At 42.8% G+C, this 18,762-nt stretch overlaps 2 protein-coding genes across 5 annotated transcripts; one reads left to right on the top strand and one right to left on the bottom strand.

Annotated features, from left to right (window-relative positions):
- usf2 (upstream transcription factor 2, c-fos interacting) lies at positions 1-12,181 on the top strand. 4 transcript variants are annotated; one of them, XM_056297826.1, is made up of 12 exons: positions 1-132; positions 1,401-1,710; positions 2,540-2,583; positions 2,862-2,977; positions 6,252-6,371; positions 7,276-7,438; positions 7,903-7,990; positions 8,262-8,306; positions 8,777-8,835; positions 9,148-9,242; positions 9,870-9,998; positions 10,554-12,181. In XM_056297826.1, exons 1-12 carry the CDS (start codon positions 84-86, stop codon positions 10,641-10,643), a joined length of 1,308 nt encoding a protein of 435 aa, XP_056153801.1. In that variant the 5' UTR covers positions 1-83; the 3' UTR covers positions 10,644-12,181. The 4 variants fall into 4 exon arrangements, with proteins under 4 accessions (XP_056153801.1, XP_056153799.1, XP_056153802.1 ...); XM_056297824.1 differs by having other exon boundaries at positions 9,148-9,302; XM_056297827.1 differs by lacking the exon at positions 8,262-8,306.
- Positions 12,182-14,622: 2,441 nt separating this feature from the next.
- LOC130128392 (free fatty acid receptor 2-like) lies at positions 14,623-15,591 on the bottom strand. Its single transcript, XM_056298010.1, has one exon. The coding sequence runs from the start codon at positions 15,589-15,591 to the stop codon at positions 14,623-14,625; it is 969 nt and encodes a 322-aa protein (XP_056153985.1).
- Between the last annotated feature and the right edge of the window lie 3,171 nt (positions 15,592-18,762).

Genomic DNA, 18,762 nt, shown 5'->3' with positions numbered 1-18,762 from the left:
CTCAAAATGAATGGTCTTCTGCTCAGAAAATGCCAGATTATAACAAAGGATACTCACTTTCTTTGTTGAATTTATTGCCTTGAATGATGAATAGGACTTGTTTGCATCTGACACACAACTCATTCATAACCAGTAAGTTCACGTGATTTTAACGTGGTGTGTTCTGATCTGTATTATGTTCGATTTTTTTCCCCCGATGCAGTATTTCTGATGTTATACCAACTTCTATCTTTACGGGGTCCTAGATGAGGCCAAGAATAACTCACGTATCTCTGAAAACAAAGTTATCAAGTATTCCATTCCAGTCGGAGCTTTATCTACAACTGCAGTTTCTGTTCATACTAGCATATGGTGTGAGTTTAAAAAGTAAAGACACAAATAAGGGTGCAATGCCTTTAATGTATATTTTTTGATGGACAAAGTTGTTCCAGTATAGCTTCAACATGTGGACGGTGTAACAGAAGGGGGCGGGGGGATTATGACTCATCCGTCGTTGGAAAATCGCACCAGCGTTTCAGTGCAATGGCGTACTGAGCAGAGAGGAAGGAAGGCGGCACTTACATGGGCTATTTTCTCAAGTTTTCGGCTTTCACATTCATAAAAACACACGTTTCCTGTGCTGTCTGAGACACAATTTATTGAAGGCCTGCGTTGCCACTTGGTTGCAGGTGCAGGAACCGCAAACGGTTCTTCTTTGAATTTCCCCGTTACTGTGGTATCCAAATCACCACAGCTGGTAGCATTAAATGTTTTTTAAAGTATTTTAATACAAAATTTCAGTCGAGGTACACTAGATAAGTTAGCGACTGGCAGTCTGGACGTGTGTTACGGTTGATGGCACCGTTAAGGCAGGTTTGAGTCATGTGGTTTGTGGGAAATCCCGGATTGGATCTTGCGGGTCACCTGGGCGAGGGAGTGGAAAACTGAAGCCTGGTGTGCGTGTGTGTATGTGTGTGTGTGTGTGTAACAGTCAAAACCAAGCCTAGCGTAGAAAATTTGTTTTTCAATCATTCATTGGCATAGATTAAGCATCTAAAAATCTCAAAAAGCATGAACAAAGATTAAGGCGTGGCAGGTTGTTTGCAAACAACGGTTTTTTTGTTAATAAACAAATGTCATAAGAGGTACACAGCACACAAAGTAGCCAACCTTGACGAAAACGGCCTATTTACCTCAAACGATCTACGTGATATTCCACTCCATATCTTATTACATGCAGCGGCGGTGAATAAATAGCTGTGCGTCGGAGCCGTTGACGAACAATAAGGAAGCCGTGGGAAAAAAAGAAAAAAAGGCCGTCGATTCAAGACAGCGAGATAACCAAAAACAGAAAAAAAAACCCACACCAACGGTTTCTGAATACGACAATAACACATTTTTTCGTCCATTTGACCCCAAAGCAGTCAACTTTCACGCGAGGCTGCTCTCCACACACTGCAACAAACACACCCCTCCCCGCCACAGCGAAATCGCCGAGAACACACAACGGGGTCGCCGCAGAGGAGACGCCGACGCGCACAGCGGTATCCATTTTGACTCGTCGGCCGGTCGGCGCCTCACGTGTCCCGGACAGTCTTCCTCACATGACCCGTGTGTTTGTCCCCGTGATCAGCGCTCCCATCTCCCTATATCAGTGTCGCTGGAAATCCCGTCTAAACAAACCGCCACCTTCATGGATATGCTCGACCCGAGTCTGGACAGCGCCACAAGGTAAGACCGCTTCTCCCTCCTGAGCCCGGCCCGTCCGCTCGCCATGGCTTCCCCGGCCTAGCCCGAGTCACCATTTTCTCTTTGCATCGCAAATTGTAACGTGGACTATAAACGTAATTAATTTTTTTCCCCCACGGCGATCTTATAACTTTTTTTTTTTCGGGGCGTTTGACTAAATCGCAACCCGCATTTTCCGGTAGAATTTTGTATTCTTCCGTTTTCATGAGAGGTTTTTTTTTTTTTTTTTTTTACAACAAATGTCCGCTGTCGTAGAAATCGGGCGCCCTTTTACAGAGTTAAGCAGGCTGTTTGCAACACTACAGAAGCAGGAGAGGTGACTTACGTTTTCCTTTCAGCTGGGTAGTTGAATGCATTGAATCCGCTAACTTTTGCGTTAGCATCTCTACCACAAATTGCAAAAAATATATTGTATATATATATATATATATATACATATAATACATATACATTTTTTTGAACATAGGAGGATGGGCGTTCCTGAGCAACTGGATATTTTCATTTTTAGTTGTTCGGGAATGTTGTTCCTGTAAGTGTAGACGAACAAACCACATGTAACTGAAATAACTTCCTAAATAGTGGAAAGTGTTTTTCTCCGCAGTTGGCAAACGAAGCAACACTTTCACGTTAGCGCGTATTACTTTACTTGTACCAAGTCTCCATCTCACCACAGGGGGGCCCCGTGGATCCATCACTAGTTTGACAGTTCACAGTTCACAGCCCACCGTTGTTTTATAACTAAAAACCTTTGGGACTCCCGAGAGAAGAACGTAAAAATTGGCACCTGTGTAATTGTTCTTCTCTTCGACAGCCACGAGAAACAGGAAACGGAAGAGGTTGTTCAGTTACAGGAAGGTAAGGGACCTGTATTTCCACCACCTGAATGAAACAATCAGGTTCACTTCTGAAACATAAAGTCTACAATAAAAGTAAGATAGGGGTCCCACAACAAGGCAATGTTAAGTTTTCTTTTTTTTTTTTGCCTTGTAATGTTGCAGTTGGATTCCTGCACTGAGTATACTTTAAACATGTCACTAATATTTGATCTTCATCAGGGTATTTAATAGACCCAAAATCCATGTAAAATCACAGGATTTTAATGTTGCATGTTTTTTTTTTTTTTTTGCTTCCAGGAGAAGCTGTAGGGGCAGAGGAGCAGACTGCAATAACCATCGCCAGTGTTCAGCAGTCTGCGTTCGCAGACCACAATGTTCAGTACCAGTTTCGTACAGAGAACAGCGGGGGACAGGTAGGCAACAGCTTACGGATACATATTTGTTTGTACATGCAATGGCAATAATGCATACTCTACAACAGTTCCTTTTTAACATTTGATGTGGTAAAAATTGTGGTAGTAGTATTATGCAGGTAGTATGACTGCAGGTATCCCCACCTGACCTGCAGTCAGTTGAGACTGAAGAGGTCACTCGCCAGAGATCAATCAATCAATCAGTTGTAGGACCTGAGACTTTCAAAAAGCCGGCTAGTGTTTTCTTGTCTTTCTTGCGTGGCATTTGTGCAGCCTCACCACAGAAAGTGTGATGTTTTGAGCGGATCGCTACATGCTCTTAATCAGACAATCAATCCTGCCAATAAGTACCCAAAAACAAAGGTGCACAGTGGCTGTGATTTGTGGTTCATTTATTTGGCGACTTCTTTCAAAAAAGTTTTGCTTGTGTTTTCAGATCCCAACTTAGGATGTAACACAGAATACAATTGTGTTGCTTTCCTTTTATCCTTCTCTATCCTTTCAAAGCAAGTTGAATCGGTTCATCTGGACACAACGTTTATTGACAGAAACGTTTCATCACTTATCTAAGTGGCCTCCTCAGTGTCAACTGACTGCAGGTATCCCCACCCTTATAAACAAGTACTACACATACAGGGGGCAGCACTATAGGCAGAGACATGGGTGTGCTGTGGGTTCCCCAGTCTCACCTATAGTGGCAACTTGAATATGGAGGAAGCGGAAAAGAGGGCTCTGATGTCGTATCCAGGGACACCACCTAGCCATTGGTTCAGCTTTGTGGGTGACACCTGAGTTAAAATTAAGTCTCAGGATGTACCACATTTCACTGACCACATTAACTCTGTGGACAACCACATCAAGTTCACCGGGGAGGATGTGAAAATGACAGGTTAGCCTTCTTAGACTGTGAAATTGCAATTGGTGATGGGGGACATTTTATTGTTGATGTTTACTGTAAACCAACACGTGCTGATCAGTACTTAAAGTTTGACTGTCATCACCCACTGGAGCACAAACTAGGAGTCATCAGGACATTGTACCGCAAAGCTGACAGTGTCCCCACCGACACAGCGGCCAGGGAAGGGGAGAAATCCCACATTAAACAGGCCCTGTTTAAGTATGGTTATAGATGGGTTTCCTGTTTACAAACATTACTGGGTGCGTGCGCAGCCAGGGGGCAAAACCGCTTTGGTAGCTCTCAAAAAATTATGCATTTCATAATCTTTTGAGAGCTACCAAAGCGGTTCAACAATGAAAATGTTCAACATTTGGTAACTCTCAAAAGATTATGCGTCTCATAATCTTTTGAGAGCTACCAAAGCAGTTCAGCAATGAAGGGGTCACATGCCTTTGCATGTGACCCCTTTGGAATGTTGAACGTTTTCCACCCGTCCTTTTGGCGGTTTGTGCATTTTATTGCACAACAACTGCGCGTCATCTCTGCTGTATCTGAGCTCTATCTTGGTTAAAATCTCTGTGCTGTAGCTGCTTTCTGCCCCCTAGTTGCGCACGCATCTCTGTGATGACGTTGCACGGAAACCCTCCGATACTGAGTGTTTGCCAAAGCCAGGAAGACGCCCAACAGTGCACCAGCCAATCAAAGAGAGGAGAAGGACAGCAGCTGCCTAAGCATAAACCAGTGGTGATTCCATATGTGGCGGGAGTGTCAGAAAAGTTAAGACGCATATTTTCCAAACATCGTGTCTCGGTTGCTTTCAAACCCCAAAACATGCCGCACCACCCAAGGATTGGGTCCACTGGCACAAACGGAGTAATATAGTGTAAGCTGTTAAGTGCCGGGAGGATGGCACAGCACAGAAGAGCTAATGGGTCAGGCCAGGACTCCGCAGTTTACACCCATCTACAGGCCAGTGGCCACTCTTTCAAGGATGAGGATGTGCACATCCTTGATGGGAGGAATGCTGGTTTGAACGGGGAATCAGAGAGGCATCTATGTGAAGAGGGAACGACCATCCCTGGACCATACTCATGGCCATCGAATCTGTAGTTAATGGTCATACCTTTTTGCATATGAAACCGAAAGTTGTTTTCAGTCATTATACAACTGTATTGTTTATAAGGGTGGGGATACCTGCAGTCAGTTGAGACTGAAGAGGTCACTTAGATGAGTGATGAAATATTTCTGTCAATAAACGTGTCCAGATGAACTGATTCAGCTTTCTTTGATTTTCTTACCTGGATTATTGAGCATGCATAAAGAAATTTTTCTCCATCTTTTCTCTTATTTTTCTTTATATCCATGCACCCATTACATTTATTGTCTTTTGTTGGTTTGTAATAGTGCTTCCTTTTCTGACATTGATGAGTTCGGTATCACATTACATAGGCCCGTGAGAATTTAATACTTTCTTCAGGTCTCAGCTGTTTTTTCTGCAGCCTGCACCCCCACCACTACACTCTCCTTCTCCACTACCAGAAATAATTAAAGCGGTTAAAGGGTGTTGCGCACACAACCTTGAGCTTGATAAAACATGGATGACACCATATCATGTTGCTGCACACAGGCTAAACTAACCCTGCAACATAATTCCACCCAGCGCCTAATTTGACTATTCTCTTGTGTATAATTAGATAATGCGAAGCTCTGTCTTGCGCATAACTGCATAGAGCTTGCTGTGAATGTTTTCTGCCCTATTTCCCAAGCAACACCTTTCATGCCTGCTGTAAATAGATTGATATTTTGTCCCCTCTTGCATTTAATTTACGTTCTGTTGTTGCCATTGTTGATAATGCTATGTTCAAAACCAAGAATTTGGTAAGATAAGATGTACTTTATTAATCCCCATGGCGAAATGTATCCTCTACATTTACCCATCCCAACACATGCTGGAAGCAGTGGGCAGCCGCCATCCGTGCAGTGCCCGGAGGCCAACTCCAGCTCTTCTTGCCATGTCTCAGTCAGGGGCACAGATAGGAGTACCTACATGCATGTCTTTTGTTAAATTATCATTTATTACCTTTTTCATTCTTTTGTCTTTTTTTTGTCCTCCAACAGTGCAATTATCTCACAGAGATCATTAAAGTTTCATTTAATTTAAATTATTTAAGGTCACTATTTGTTTGTTGCATCTTTTGTCTGTACATGGCGACTTTTACTTTGGTCCTTGCAGTCTTTACTATTGGTTGCTTGCCATGTTGGCAAAATGAGAAAAATCATCTCAATTTGATCTGGTATATGTTCATTCAGCAAAATGGCTGCAATGACGTGTGAAATGTAAATAATTGTCATTCTCGAACCTGCCCTCACTTCCAGGTGACCTATCGCGTGGTGCAGGTGACTGATGAGCAGATCGAGGCAACAGCAGATGGAGGTGGAGCTGTCAGTGTGGTCTCTGCCGCCGCGTTTGCAGGAGCCCCTCAGGCAGTGGCACAGGTGTGTAAATATCTTATGACAAGATAAATATGAAAAAGGTCCCATTTTCTTCCTTTCAGCAATAATCCATAAGAGGCTGTGCTTTCTGCTTCATTATTGTTTCCACCAATGCCTATTAAATGACCACAGCCTCAGTTGCTTTGTATGGACATAAAATGCCAGTTGCACATTGTTAAAGACCCATTGCACTGAGTTTAACGCTTTGATTAGAGATCATGAAATAAATAGAGTAGACACTCTTTTTTTCCTGTGTTTTCACTGAATAAATAGATTTTATGCACCAACGCTTTCATGACATCTAGTCATTCTCTCAAAGCATTAGTGTCTTTTTCCACACAATAAACTTAATTGTCAAATTCAGTCAATAAATCACTTTGTATGAACACATGTAAACTGTAAACATATCTCATCATATATATTTTTTATGACAGTGCTGGCCTGTGTTCCTAAGGAAAAATCCTACTTTAGAAAAGCTTTCAACTAAGTGTAACACATTTCCAATATAGTAGATCAAAGTTTTTCATCCATAAATGGGTCAGCTTTGAATATGTAATACCATTTCATTTTGGCCAAGTAAGGAGTTTTTACATGTCTCTCTTTCGATGCCTATCTATGTGATGCTTCACATCTGTTTCATATTGTTTTGATGGCTGAATATCAGCTTGACTGTGTACAGGGTTTGGTTGGGATTTTTGCAATGACGGGATGAGAAAATGGCAAATGTGTATTTTATAAATGCATGTCTTTTATTTGGCAACAATAAAGATAAGTAAAAATGGAAAGATCTGGAACTAAACCAGTCCCTGAATATGTATTTTGTTTTTGGATATATTTTTTTTAAACCAGAGTTCTGGCCTCCCCCTGAACTCATCGATAACACTTCGGTCCTCTTGCTCTTTGGCAGGCTGTTATCCAGAACCCCTTCAGCAATGGGGGCAGCCCTGCTGGGGAGACCGTGGGAGGGGAGACGCGCTTCGCTTACTTCCCTGCTGCCACCGTCGGCGATGGGACGGCCACGGCAGTCTCGGTGCAGGCCACCGCAGACCCGACGCTCGCACCGGCCGGAGGTGAGGAGACTCTGCGAGAGTCTTTAAAACAAAATGTGATTTGGGATAATAACATGGCCTATTCTGCTCCAGAAAGAAGGATCGCACAAAGTAGAACAAGTCTTGTGATTTCATTCTCAATGAAATCCTTGATTGGCAGAATGACAACATTTATGGTCAGGATCCTCTGTATTTTAGCAACCTTACATGGATGTTATTGAATTGTTCATATAGTGTATAGAGATATTGACAGTCCATCTTAGACATAACGTGTTCATTGTTAATTCCCCCCCCCCCCCCCAAGTCTTTTTCATGGATATGCAAGTCCTATTCAAACATACTTTTCCCCCTCCCTTTTTATCTATTCGCAGTTACATTTCTAATTGAAAGGTCGAATGAAATCTAAAGATATAGTTTTCAAAAAAGCAATATCACTAATATGTGGATGTGGTTTGTACTTTTTTTTTTTTTCCTGTCAAATCCAGGTCAGTTTTACGTGATGATGAGCCCACAGGATGTGCTGCAGACTGGTAGCCCTCGCACTATTGCACCTCGCACACAAACCTATACTGCGTGAGTATTGCCCAACCTCCCCCTCCCCCTCCCCCACATCATTCACTGTTTTCATATCACCAGAATGCCCGGTGTCCTTCCACATTGATGCCCCGCATATTCCCACCCCTCCACAAACGTAACATTCAATTGGATACTCGTTACCTCTGCCTGCCTGTGTCGGCAGGATCGGTTTGTGATTTGTGTGTACAATGAAAAATAACAGTCAAAAGCAGTCAAAACAGTTTAAATTTGAAAAACAAAATCTGTCCCACTTACCTGCCATCCCCAGAGACCTTGGTGAAAGCGAGATGTTGCAGCAAGGCAGTACAAACTGGTGAGGAGATCTTTTACACTCTCCTAAGAAATACCCCCCTCCCCCTCCCCCCACATGCCTCCATCTTTGTTTGTTAGAGACAGACCTGTGGTGACTCACTAGTTGTGATAGGTCTTGTGTTGTTTACTGTCCCTGTGTGTTAATTTTGATGTTTTGAAGGCGGTTTTATTGTTGGGTCAATAACCAGCCTGTAAATCTTAGCTTCAGTCAAAGGGTTTTTTTTTGGTCTGAAACTCCTCAGAAGCCCAGAGCCAGTATTAGAGAGCTCATCCTGTATGACATATTAAGTTGGACTCTAGAGTCACAGATATGGTGTCAATATTTTGCATTCAAGATCAGACACAAACACTGACTATATTGATATTTTTTTTGTAATTTTGATTCTGCTGTGTCATTTTGACTCTTGGTCTCAGTCATAAAGGATAAAATCAACTTCCTCAAAGATCTTTTCTCTTTCTATCCCTTTATAGGAAGATGGATGGTCCACGGGCACCCAGGGATGAGAGGCGAAGAGCACAGCACAATGAAGGCATGTTGTCATTAGTCTGACTGAAAATATAAATGTATTAATTATGTTATGCCCCAGTTCTACCTGAATTTTCATTGATATGTTTGATTATTTTTCACTTTGATTAAAAAATTGACTTGCAAAGATTTGATTTGAAAAGGAACTCGATGACTACAGATGCATTTGTTCAGTCTCCCCTATATGAAGTGACAACTAATCTTGGAAATCTTCTCATATGTTTTATGCTTTTTGCCAGTCTTCTCTTTTATGATAAAGCATATTCAAACCATCATGCCAACAGTGAAATTACGGTTTCTCTTTTCATTTTTGCAGTGGAGAGACGGAGGCGAGACAAGATTAACAACTGGATCGTGACCTTGTCAAAAATCATCCCTGACTGCAACATAGACAGCAGTAAAACTGGAGCGGTGGGTGTCATAAAAAGCATCACTCCGAGCATGTCAAGCTGCTTTGTATTGACTCCAAAGGTGTTTTAAGTTACCCACTTTATATATTTAATTCTGTCTGAAGAGTAGTTTATCCATTAAAGAGAAGTGATTTGGTTAGATTTGTCATTTTGAGATGTGATTACAAATATTGGTTGTGATGTAGCATTGCAGTATTGGCTGTATTTACACTTTTTTCATTTTTCCCACTTTGGATGGCTCACATTCACACTACAAAGAACCCCAACCCAAACCTGATCACTTCCATATCCATTTAAATTAAGATTTTACTGCAATGTGAGCAAAGTCCTAGTTTTCCATCGACACGTCCCGGTAGGATGGGATGATGGTATTGAAATGATTAGTGTAACCATAGCACCCCCCCCCCCCAGTCAATAGGAGTTGGTTGTTGTCCCTAACTTATAACCAGTGGGTGATTTCCCCTCCCCCTTCCCACCAAAGGCTCATTCATCAAAAAGAGGGGCTAAAAAAAACACGTTTTGAGTGATAAAAACAGCAAGCAGGAGGTGTAAAATAAAAATTCATAATCGTTCTAAGTGATGTATGCATTGTTTTTAATTCAGTGCTTGCACCTGTTGTTCTATGTAGAGTAAAGGCGGCATCCTGTCCAAGGCCTGTGACTACATCCGGGAGCTACGTCAGAGTAACCAGCGACTACAAGAGAGCTACAAAGAAGTAGAAAGATTCCAGGTGGACAATGAGCTGCTTAGACAACAGGTAAACTCCTCGTCTACCTTTATCCTCAATAGATAGGCCTCTGTCTCGAAGCTACAATCCAGAAGATCATCGTTTGTGTTTAGCTTACCGATGCCTGTGGTGATCCAAATGCTAGAGATCCATTCAAAATGCAACAGTCGCTAGGGCTGTTTTGTCCCCACTGCAGAATTAAGACGTGAAGTGAGAGAGTATTGGCTCTTGGTGTTGTAGAATCCGCTGGTATGAACAGTAACTAAAACATCCATGATCTGGATATTTATTGATTAGCTGTTGTCTTGTACACGCCATCAATGGGCAGTGCAAGAAAGGACATTTATTTGCATGTAAATATTCAAGACTTAAGCTTCAAATAGGTTTATTATCTAAACGTTTTATTGGGTGTAAAAGGAGTGTAAAAGTTGTCAAAACTGGCCTGTTCACTAGTTTGCAGCCCTGGGTCAGTTTGGACGACCATATCCTCAGACCAGCTAAAAGGCAAAACATATTGTCTCCCCCAACTTTTCAAACTTTTTTTATTTTATTTTATTGTTCTGTGTACCCTGTTTGTTTTTATAGATTGAGGAGCTGAAGAATGACAACGCCTTGCTTCGGGCACAGCTACAGCAGCACGGCATAGAAGTCAATGGGGATGCGACGCCGCAGTGATTAGGGGGCTGATGGACTCAACGCACACGTCACAAAATACGTCACACACTCCATCCGCCCGAACAATTCTGTGGAAGAAGTGCAAAACAAAAAAACAAAAAAAAAGACTGTGTGCATACACCCTCCACTGTGCACCCCTTGACATCGCAATACAAACATGCCTGGGGGGGGGCTTGAGAAGACTAAATGAGAACTTCAGTCCACCAATGTCTCAGCCAACATCAACTTTTCAAGCGCTGAAATCCGTTACTCTGTAGGTGTTTGACTCTCCCGCCACTGCTCAAAGGAAACCTGTTCCCACCGCCACGTTTCCACCAAACCTCCTGAATAAACTGTTATTACGGAGGATTTATGTAAACACGTCTCTCAGAATTCACCTTTTTATTTTACTGGTGTTTTCCTTCCACTTTTTTCTTTTCTTTTTTTTTTTTAACATCTGCTTTGTATAAAACTACTAAGTGTTACATGAATGGAAATGTTTGTCCTGTTAATTTATTAGTCCTCAGTAAAACATGTATACAGATAGAAGAAGTTGGAGCGGAGATCACCATGCAAGACATATGAGGCTGAGTTATGCTGTGGTATTTTTTTTTTCTTTGTTCCCTATTAGACAATGAACAAACAACAGGTAAATCAGGTACTTTAATCCACTGTCGTTGCTCCTGCTAAGGCTGGTGTGTTTTGTGTCTGTCGGCTGCACATGTGTAGTCATCAGCTCCGGGTCTCCTTGTTGCTGGTTCAGTGTCTGCCTCTCGTCGCACTGCATCCAAACCTGGACCTTACAGACATCAGGACTGAGTGGTTGTGTTTTATGTTTTGTGAACATGCTCCAATGGCAGTGGCTTCACTAAAAAACACTTCTGGCAATCAAAGTGTGATGATCCTTGTGATGAGGTATCTGATGATGAGGCGGTTTTAGTTTTGGCGCAAAGCCTTAAGAGAAGCTTGTTGGTAACTAGGTTTCAACATGGCTCAGGTAATTGAGATGTACACTGGTGTTGGTTCCCAAACTCACTGGAGTCTAAATATAGTTGTCTTTTCTTTTCTTTTTTTACATTAGGCTCAATGTATAGTAAAATGCAAATAGGATGAAGGCTTTAAAAATAATTGAGCGACAATTTTTACTGGTGCCTAAATCGGCTGCATTTTAGCAGAGACGTGAGGCAGTATTGATCATGATGAAAAGGATATGCAAAACTTTCTCAGTTGAGATATCTAATGACATTTCTTCACTCGCTGATCCAACTGAATGTCAGTGGAAACCGCAGGTAGAATTATCGTTCCCGACTGTTGAAGATATTCAGAGTTTTCTTGGTTTAGATAACTTTGAGGTTTGGGAACCAGTGCACTTGCTGATGTAAAGAGGGGAGGCTGTGGAGCAGGTTGGTCACAGGGACGCTACCATGTTTTAGAAATGAGTGATGTCGGCTGTAACTAAAAACTTTTGTCTACACTGAAAGCGACCACAGCATGACATTTCTAACCACTGGCATGATGACTGATCTGTTCTGATAACTATAATAAAACACCAATCTTTATACCCGAGTGTTCATTACTGAAGATGAATCTGCAAGAATACATTTGAAAACACTACCCTTGTACCTCTAAGAAAGAGACGGAGGAACAAGGATGGCACGCATCTTCACCAAATCTGACCTGGGAAAAAAAATTGGTTAAAATGAAAATATAATTGCCAATGCTGGGGGCCCTTCACTTTCTCTGCTGGTTAACTTATACTTGATCTCTCATGACGTGGCGTGAGTGGGCTTTCTCAAACATATTGACTATCTTTTTCCCCCTAATTGTATCTGGCCAATTACCCCGGTCGGCGCTCCAGCCCCTCTGCCGATCGGGGGGGGGGGGGGCTGCAGACTACCACATGCTTCCTCCGATACATGTGGAGTCACCAGCCGCTTCTTTTCACCTGACGGTGAGGAGTTTCACCAGGGGGGTGTAGCGTGTGGGAGGATCACGCTATTCCCCCCAGTTCCCCCTCCCTCCCGAACAGGCGCCCCGACCGACCACAGGAGGCGCTATTGCAACGACCAGGACACATACCCACATCCGGCTTCCCACCCGCAGACACGGCCGATTGTGTCTGTAGCGACGCCCGACCATGCCGGAGGTAACGCGGGGATTCGAACCAGCGATCCCCGTGTTGGTAGGCAACGGAATAGACTAAACATATTAAGTATTTTTACTTTACAAAATTCAATTACAATTTGTCGATTACGGGACCTTTCAATAAACTAATCCAATTCGTCTGTTGAAGCGGTGTAGCTGACTTGGCTGTACCCAGTCCAGTATGCACAGGACACCATAAAGTGACGCTATCTGTGTTTACATGCATGATATGTATGTGTGCAGCTTACTGGCAGCTCATGATTACCAGCAGGAAATGGCCGAAGCATCGTTATCGCCTCTGGGCATTCGCCTTGTTTGAAGTCCCGCAGACCGGAAAGAGGGGCACTTTTTTTTTTTACAAGTGGGCTTTTGCACACCGTTATATAACCCTTCTCTGTGTTTGCACTTCCGCCTGCCGTTTTTCATAAAGCCAGATGAGCTCGGTAGCAGACGGGCCTTTACGCCTGTCCCGGGTTTGAATTGCTCGATCCCAGACGGTTGTAAAACACTCATCTTTGATAAATCACCGTGGCTGATGTTAATCTGAGCCACATCCAGGGGCGGAGAGGAGGGGGGGGGGCTTCAGCCGCACTCGGAAGGGTGAGGGAAATCAAACTCTTTCGGGGAACTTTGAACGTTAGCATTGGGTTAATGAACTAAATGAAAATGTTTTCAGTGAAATCTTTTGGGGTTTTTTTGCTGTCCTTTTAAATTGATACGTTGTCATTAAAGCGACAATTTTACAAATGCATATAGCGAATACTGTATATTTCATCTTGTAACATTATATTTCAATTTTTTGGGTGGGGGGAGGGGTTTGAATGTTTTTGGTAACAATCTTTTAAAAGGGGAATTTTTCATTTTGGAATAAAACCCAGAGGATAATTGATGTTAAGATCAGCACTACTTGTTTACTTTAAGCTGGTCACAAACCGGAGGTCATTGTTTACCCAACCTGTTATTTGTGTTGGCTCATAACTCGGTGGTAGATTTATTTTTATTGAATGACTGCAGCCCCTGCGTATGTGCTGACTGGATTTATGTTGACAAGTCTGTCGTCCTCTGTTGGTTTTAGCAAAGGCCCATCCCACATCTTCTATGTCTTCACTCCTGTGGCCACTGCAGGATTCAGGATAGCAAACTCATCAACATCCTCCACCTCAACAGGTTTCTATGCATACATTAAAATGATAAATGCAATGAAAACAACAATAGTACCTCGCTGGGAAATTATTTCATCTAAAACACTCGGGAATTTAATAGTACGCATTTAGGAGGACGTCGTCTATAATGTCATATTAGCTAACCAGCAAATGAGGGACATGCAAGGCTGAATATGTACACGACACTTGATTTCTTTGTTAAAATGGTTTTGAAGAAAATTGTCCCTTTGAATGAAACATCAGAATCAGCAGATAAATCATGTGCATTGATCTCAGACTCAAATCATCCAGGAAATGTGGTGATTTAAAGAGGACAAGTCAAGCTGAATTGAGGGAATTCAAACAGTTATGACTTTAAAGGGACCCTTTTCCCTTGAAAAATTATTAATGCATGATATATTCATTACATATCATGTGTGTTCAGGCTGTTACAATGAGGATGTTACACACCCAGATTATTTGCCACCGTGACAAGGTAATAAACTTAATTTTGTTATTTCATCTGTATAGCGGTGTACCTCCAAATTCACCAGCCACTGTCACTTTTTTACCAACCAACTAAAGGTCTATAATGGAGCAACACCTCCTCATCGTACTAGTGTTTAGTTCCTGGCCAATAATACATCAAATGCATCAACACACTTCCTGAAATCATAAAATTCAAAACCTTCGGGGGAAGGTGGGGTGCCTGTTTATATTTGTCCATCTTGGAGGGTCCCATCCTGAATGCAGCAGTTGACCCTTCCACACCTAAATATGTACAGTTTTGCCATCAGGTTCTTGAGACAGTGATTTAGCATGTTTCTCACGGCCGCTGAGGAAAAGTAGAAGATGATGGGATCCAGGCAGGCGTTGAAGGTACTGGACAGCAAGGCCACGTCCCTCCAACTCTCACTGTCTTTGCGGATGAACCCCACCACGTGGGAGGTGTTGTATGGGCCGAAGCAGACGGCAAACACCAGCAGGGTGCCAAGGGCCAGACCGATGGCGCGCAGTCGCCGCCGCCTGCTGATTTTGGGGAGGCGGGACAGGATGAGGATGAAGTTGACATAGCAGAAGCAGCAGATGATGAAGGGGACACAGAAGAGAACAAGGAAGAGTTCTAGACGGACCGGCAGCAGGATTTGGAGCTGGTCTTCTGTGAAATCCAGGTAGCAGGTCGTTGGCGGGGGAAGAGGGGTGGCCGTGATGTTGGCATCTGTGGCAGTATCGCCCATTAGCCTGGAGCAGGGCACAATGTACACGATGCTGAGGTTCAGAAAGGACACCACCCAGAAGAGGACGCTAGCCACCACGGCATAGCGGGGCCTGCGACACAGGGAGTACCTGAACGGGAAGGCCACCCCCAGGTAGCGCTCGACACTGACCGCCGTCAGAAGCAGGGTGCTGTTGTAAATGGTGGCATAAAACAGGAAGCCGGTGAGCGGGCAGAGGAAGTAGGGCAGGCTCCAGGTCATGTTATCCGAGGCCTCCTTCATCTTGAACGGCAGGAAGGCCAGGAAGATGAGGTCTGAGATGGTGAGGTTGAGGAGGAGGATGTCTATTGGGGTGGGCTTGCATCGCACCTTGCGACAAAATGTGCAAAATGCCAGGATGTTGGCAGGCACCCCCATGAGGAAGGTGACGATGTAGACGCAAAGCAACAGGTGACTGCTGGGCATGGCGATCACTCCATCAGTTACGGACACTCAAATAGTTTAGACGAGCACTATAGATAAAAGGAGAACGAGACAGTCTGAGGCAGACATGACTTCATAAAGGACTTGAAAAGGATTCTTCAAAGAACATGGTTTCAACCCCAATGAGTTTTACATGTTGTTAAGTAACAATTCATAATCTCTGCGTTCAATTTCTTAATCCGATCAGGGCAAACTTTGATTAGTGAAAAGTGGGTGTATATCTGTCTGAAAAATGTTTCTCTCATCACAAAATACAGTTTTACTGGTGGCCATTTGGGAAGAAAAAAAAACTATTTTGGCAAATTAAATATACAGACATTTTATCTAGTTTAGCAGTCAGTCAAATAATATTTTCATGGCCAAAACAGGATTTCTTCAATAAGTCCAGCACCCAGCTTTGTACAAGTGTAAAAATACCATTTTAACTTTAATAGCTATATTGCATTCTTGCATTTCACTTTATCGATTCCGTCTGACTGTAACCGATCACCCAGAAACATCCATGTCAATACTAACTGCACAATTTTATATGGAATGACCGAACTCATGTCACAAACGATATTATGATGTTTATGAGTAGTTTGCCAGATTAATTCATGCGTACGATATGTCCCTTAACAAACGCACTGAAAAAGGTGCAATCCACTCACCTCTGCAGGTCACAAGAAAACCAGGAGCTCCATCAAGTGTTGGCCAATCTTGTGTAATCCTCCAGATGAATGGCGGCATAGCTTGTGTTTTAGAAACACACTTGTTCGATCAAACCAGAACACTCCCCTTCATGTGCATGCCATGCTGAATAACCTATCTCACCTCAGATGACAGGAAATTTAATAAACCTCAGGCACAATCTGTGTCCTTTAGGCTGTCCAAACAGTGTCTCTCAGCAACCCCTTATATGTCCTGTCGAATGTAAATGTAAATGTGATGTAACATCTGTTGTATTTGCACAAAAGGCCTTGACAAGCAAAAAAGAAATGACGGACGTGACATCATTTGCAGTATCTATCACCACATATCTATCACTAGTATCTATCTATCACTACATGAGAGGCATGTTTGGAGTCTGTTACTCAGTGTTGCCACCAGGGGGCACAATATAATCAATTTGGCCCATTTTAGAGCCCCCAAGGGCCCCTTCTTCAATCTGAGGTGCCCTTTAAAAAGCTCAAATTTTGTGTTGGATATGAACAAATGGGTAAAATGAGCCGCCTACGTGTTGTTATCTAGTCACAACACAACATGTACTATCCATACGGGGCCGTAGGGTTGAAATTAATTGCTGGAGTGTTTGTTACATGTCAGTGTTTGTTTGCTAATTGTAAAATCCAGAGGAACAGAGTTATTAAAGGGAAGTGGTTTGTGCTGATGGTGTGCTTTTTAACGACTTCACCTGCTTCCTCTGGACTGGGATAGAGGATAATGAATACTGAGGGTCTTCCAAGGAATTATAATGAATTAGCGAAATTATGTATACATAATTGAAAGCTCTGTAGCCACGTAAGAGGAGCTACATAAAGCAAAGACAAGCAACATAAAAGTGTACAAACAAACATAAAGCACCACTGATTCAGAAGGGTTTATTATCCCAAGTCCTGGCTCGTTCTCTCTACATGGGTGGGCGAAGTCAATTACAGCACATTGTACCAGGCATTGTACCTGATTTGCATGGTGCAGCCTTAAAGCATCATTTATCAACTTGTTATTTTCTTTTGGATTTCCCCCCCTTTTTCTCCCCAATTGTACTTGGCCAATTACACAACTCTGCTAATCCCGGGAGGACTGCAGACTACCACATGCCTCCTCCGATACATGTGGAGTCGCCAGCCGCTTCTTTTCACCTGACAGTGAGGAGTTTCCCCCCAGTTGCCCCTGAACAGACGCCCCGACTGACCAGAGGAGGCGCTAGTGCAGCGACCAGGATACATACCCACATCCGGCTTCCCACGCGCCTGTCTGTCTGTAGGGATGCCCAACCAAACCGGATGTGACACGGGGATTCGAGCCGGCGATCAACTTTTTATCATTTATTTGTCATTTATCAACTTTTGGTGGTTAATTATATTGAGCTTTTTGCATGACAAAAACACATCAGTTACCTAACTGGCTGTTCACCACGTGTGGGGCTCCATGCATTGTGAGGTGAAAAGAAATGTCCCGGGTACTTAAATGTGGGACGATTGAAATACCTCATATGATGTCATGAATTGTGCAGATCTGTCCAATTAAATACATCGCTGGATGTGTTGGATTTCTGTTGACAACTGATCCGGTCGGGCCCTGCTACAAACATACCGCATGCCGACCTTTGACCTTTTTAGCCAAATATACACCAAAGGCAAACTGATAGGGTCACTGCATGCCCACAAGTAGTGTGCATGATTTTCAGAGTGTAGTTAAGTGGACGTTATGACAATGCACAAACATAACAAAACCAGAAAAAAACTCCTAAAATTTTAATTTTAGGAGATTATTTTCTTTGATAATTGTCAAAGAATGAACAGAATTACAGGCTTCTCATTTTAGTTATGACTAAATTTGTGTATGGCAGCCTGTGATAGATATCTGAGGTGGTTTATTGCGGTCAAAGGAAGGAGACTATCAGACACGTTGCTAACAAAATATGCTTCAAGTTATTTGTGTGCTCATTTGTGCAAGTTTGTGTTTTATGGGAACGATTACTTCTGATTTAGCGCTTCCATTTTCTTATAGGTTGTGCTGAGTATTCATGTTCACTCGTAGCCTTAGCGTTTATTTGTCCCATGCAAAACTTACTGGATAATTTCCAAAATCCATCTTCAGTCTTGTAAAGTGGAAATTTTTTATTTCTTTTGGGAGATACAACATATCCATCACGCCATATCGATTATTATTAGAAACAGTGAAGACAGAGAGGTAAGAGAATACGAATGCTAATGGCTGCAGAAATCGTTGCCTTCTGAAACCAGAAGCTGCAGCACACATCTTACTCGTCACTCCTCGCCTTTTCTTAGGACCTGACCCACATAGCATGGGATGTGGGACACTTCAGGCAACAATGCGACACTGATGGCCTTCTTCTGGCCCTGACAAAATGGATGTGGGCCTGAAGTGGCCCACATGTATAATAGCAAATATGGCCCAAATGTGCCAAATCAAATGTGGGCCTTTTTT

The sequence above is a fragment of the Lampris incognitus genome, chromosome 18, assembly GCF_029633865.1.
Source record: "Lampris incognitus isolate fLamInc1 chromosome 18, fLamInc1.hap2, whole genome shotgun sequence".
NCBI lineage: Eukaryota > Metazoa > Chordata > Actinopteri > Lampriformes > Lampridae > Lampris > Lampris incognitus.
The sequence above is the reverse complement of the archived record's forward strand: the minus strand, read 5'-3'. Positions and strand labels throughout refer to the sequence as shown.

What these genes read in the sequence shown, in the direction of transcription:
- usf2 (XM_056297824.1), top strand. Translation starts at nt 84, where the DNA reads ATGATGAATAGGACTTGTTTGCATCTGACACACAACTCATTCATAACC. An exon ending in CAGAGAACAGCGGGGGACAG is followed by an intron (nt 2,978 to 6,251) that starts GTAGGCAACAGC and finishes CCTCACTTCCAG; the next exon opens with GTGACCTATCGCGTGGTGCA. An exon ending in CGCACACAAACCTATACTGC is followed by an intron (nt 7,991 to 8,261) that starts GTGAGTATTGCC and finishes TGCCATCCCCAG; the next exon opens with AGACCTTGGTGAAAGCGAGA.
- LOC130128392 (XM_056298010.1), bottom strand. Translation starts at nt 15,591, where the DNA reads ATGCCCAGCAGTCACCTGTTGCTTTGCGTCTACATCGTCACCTTCCTC.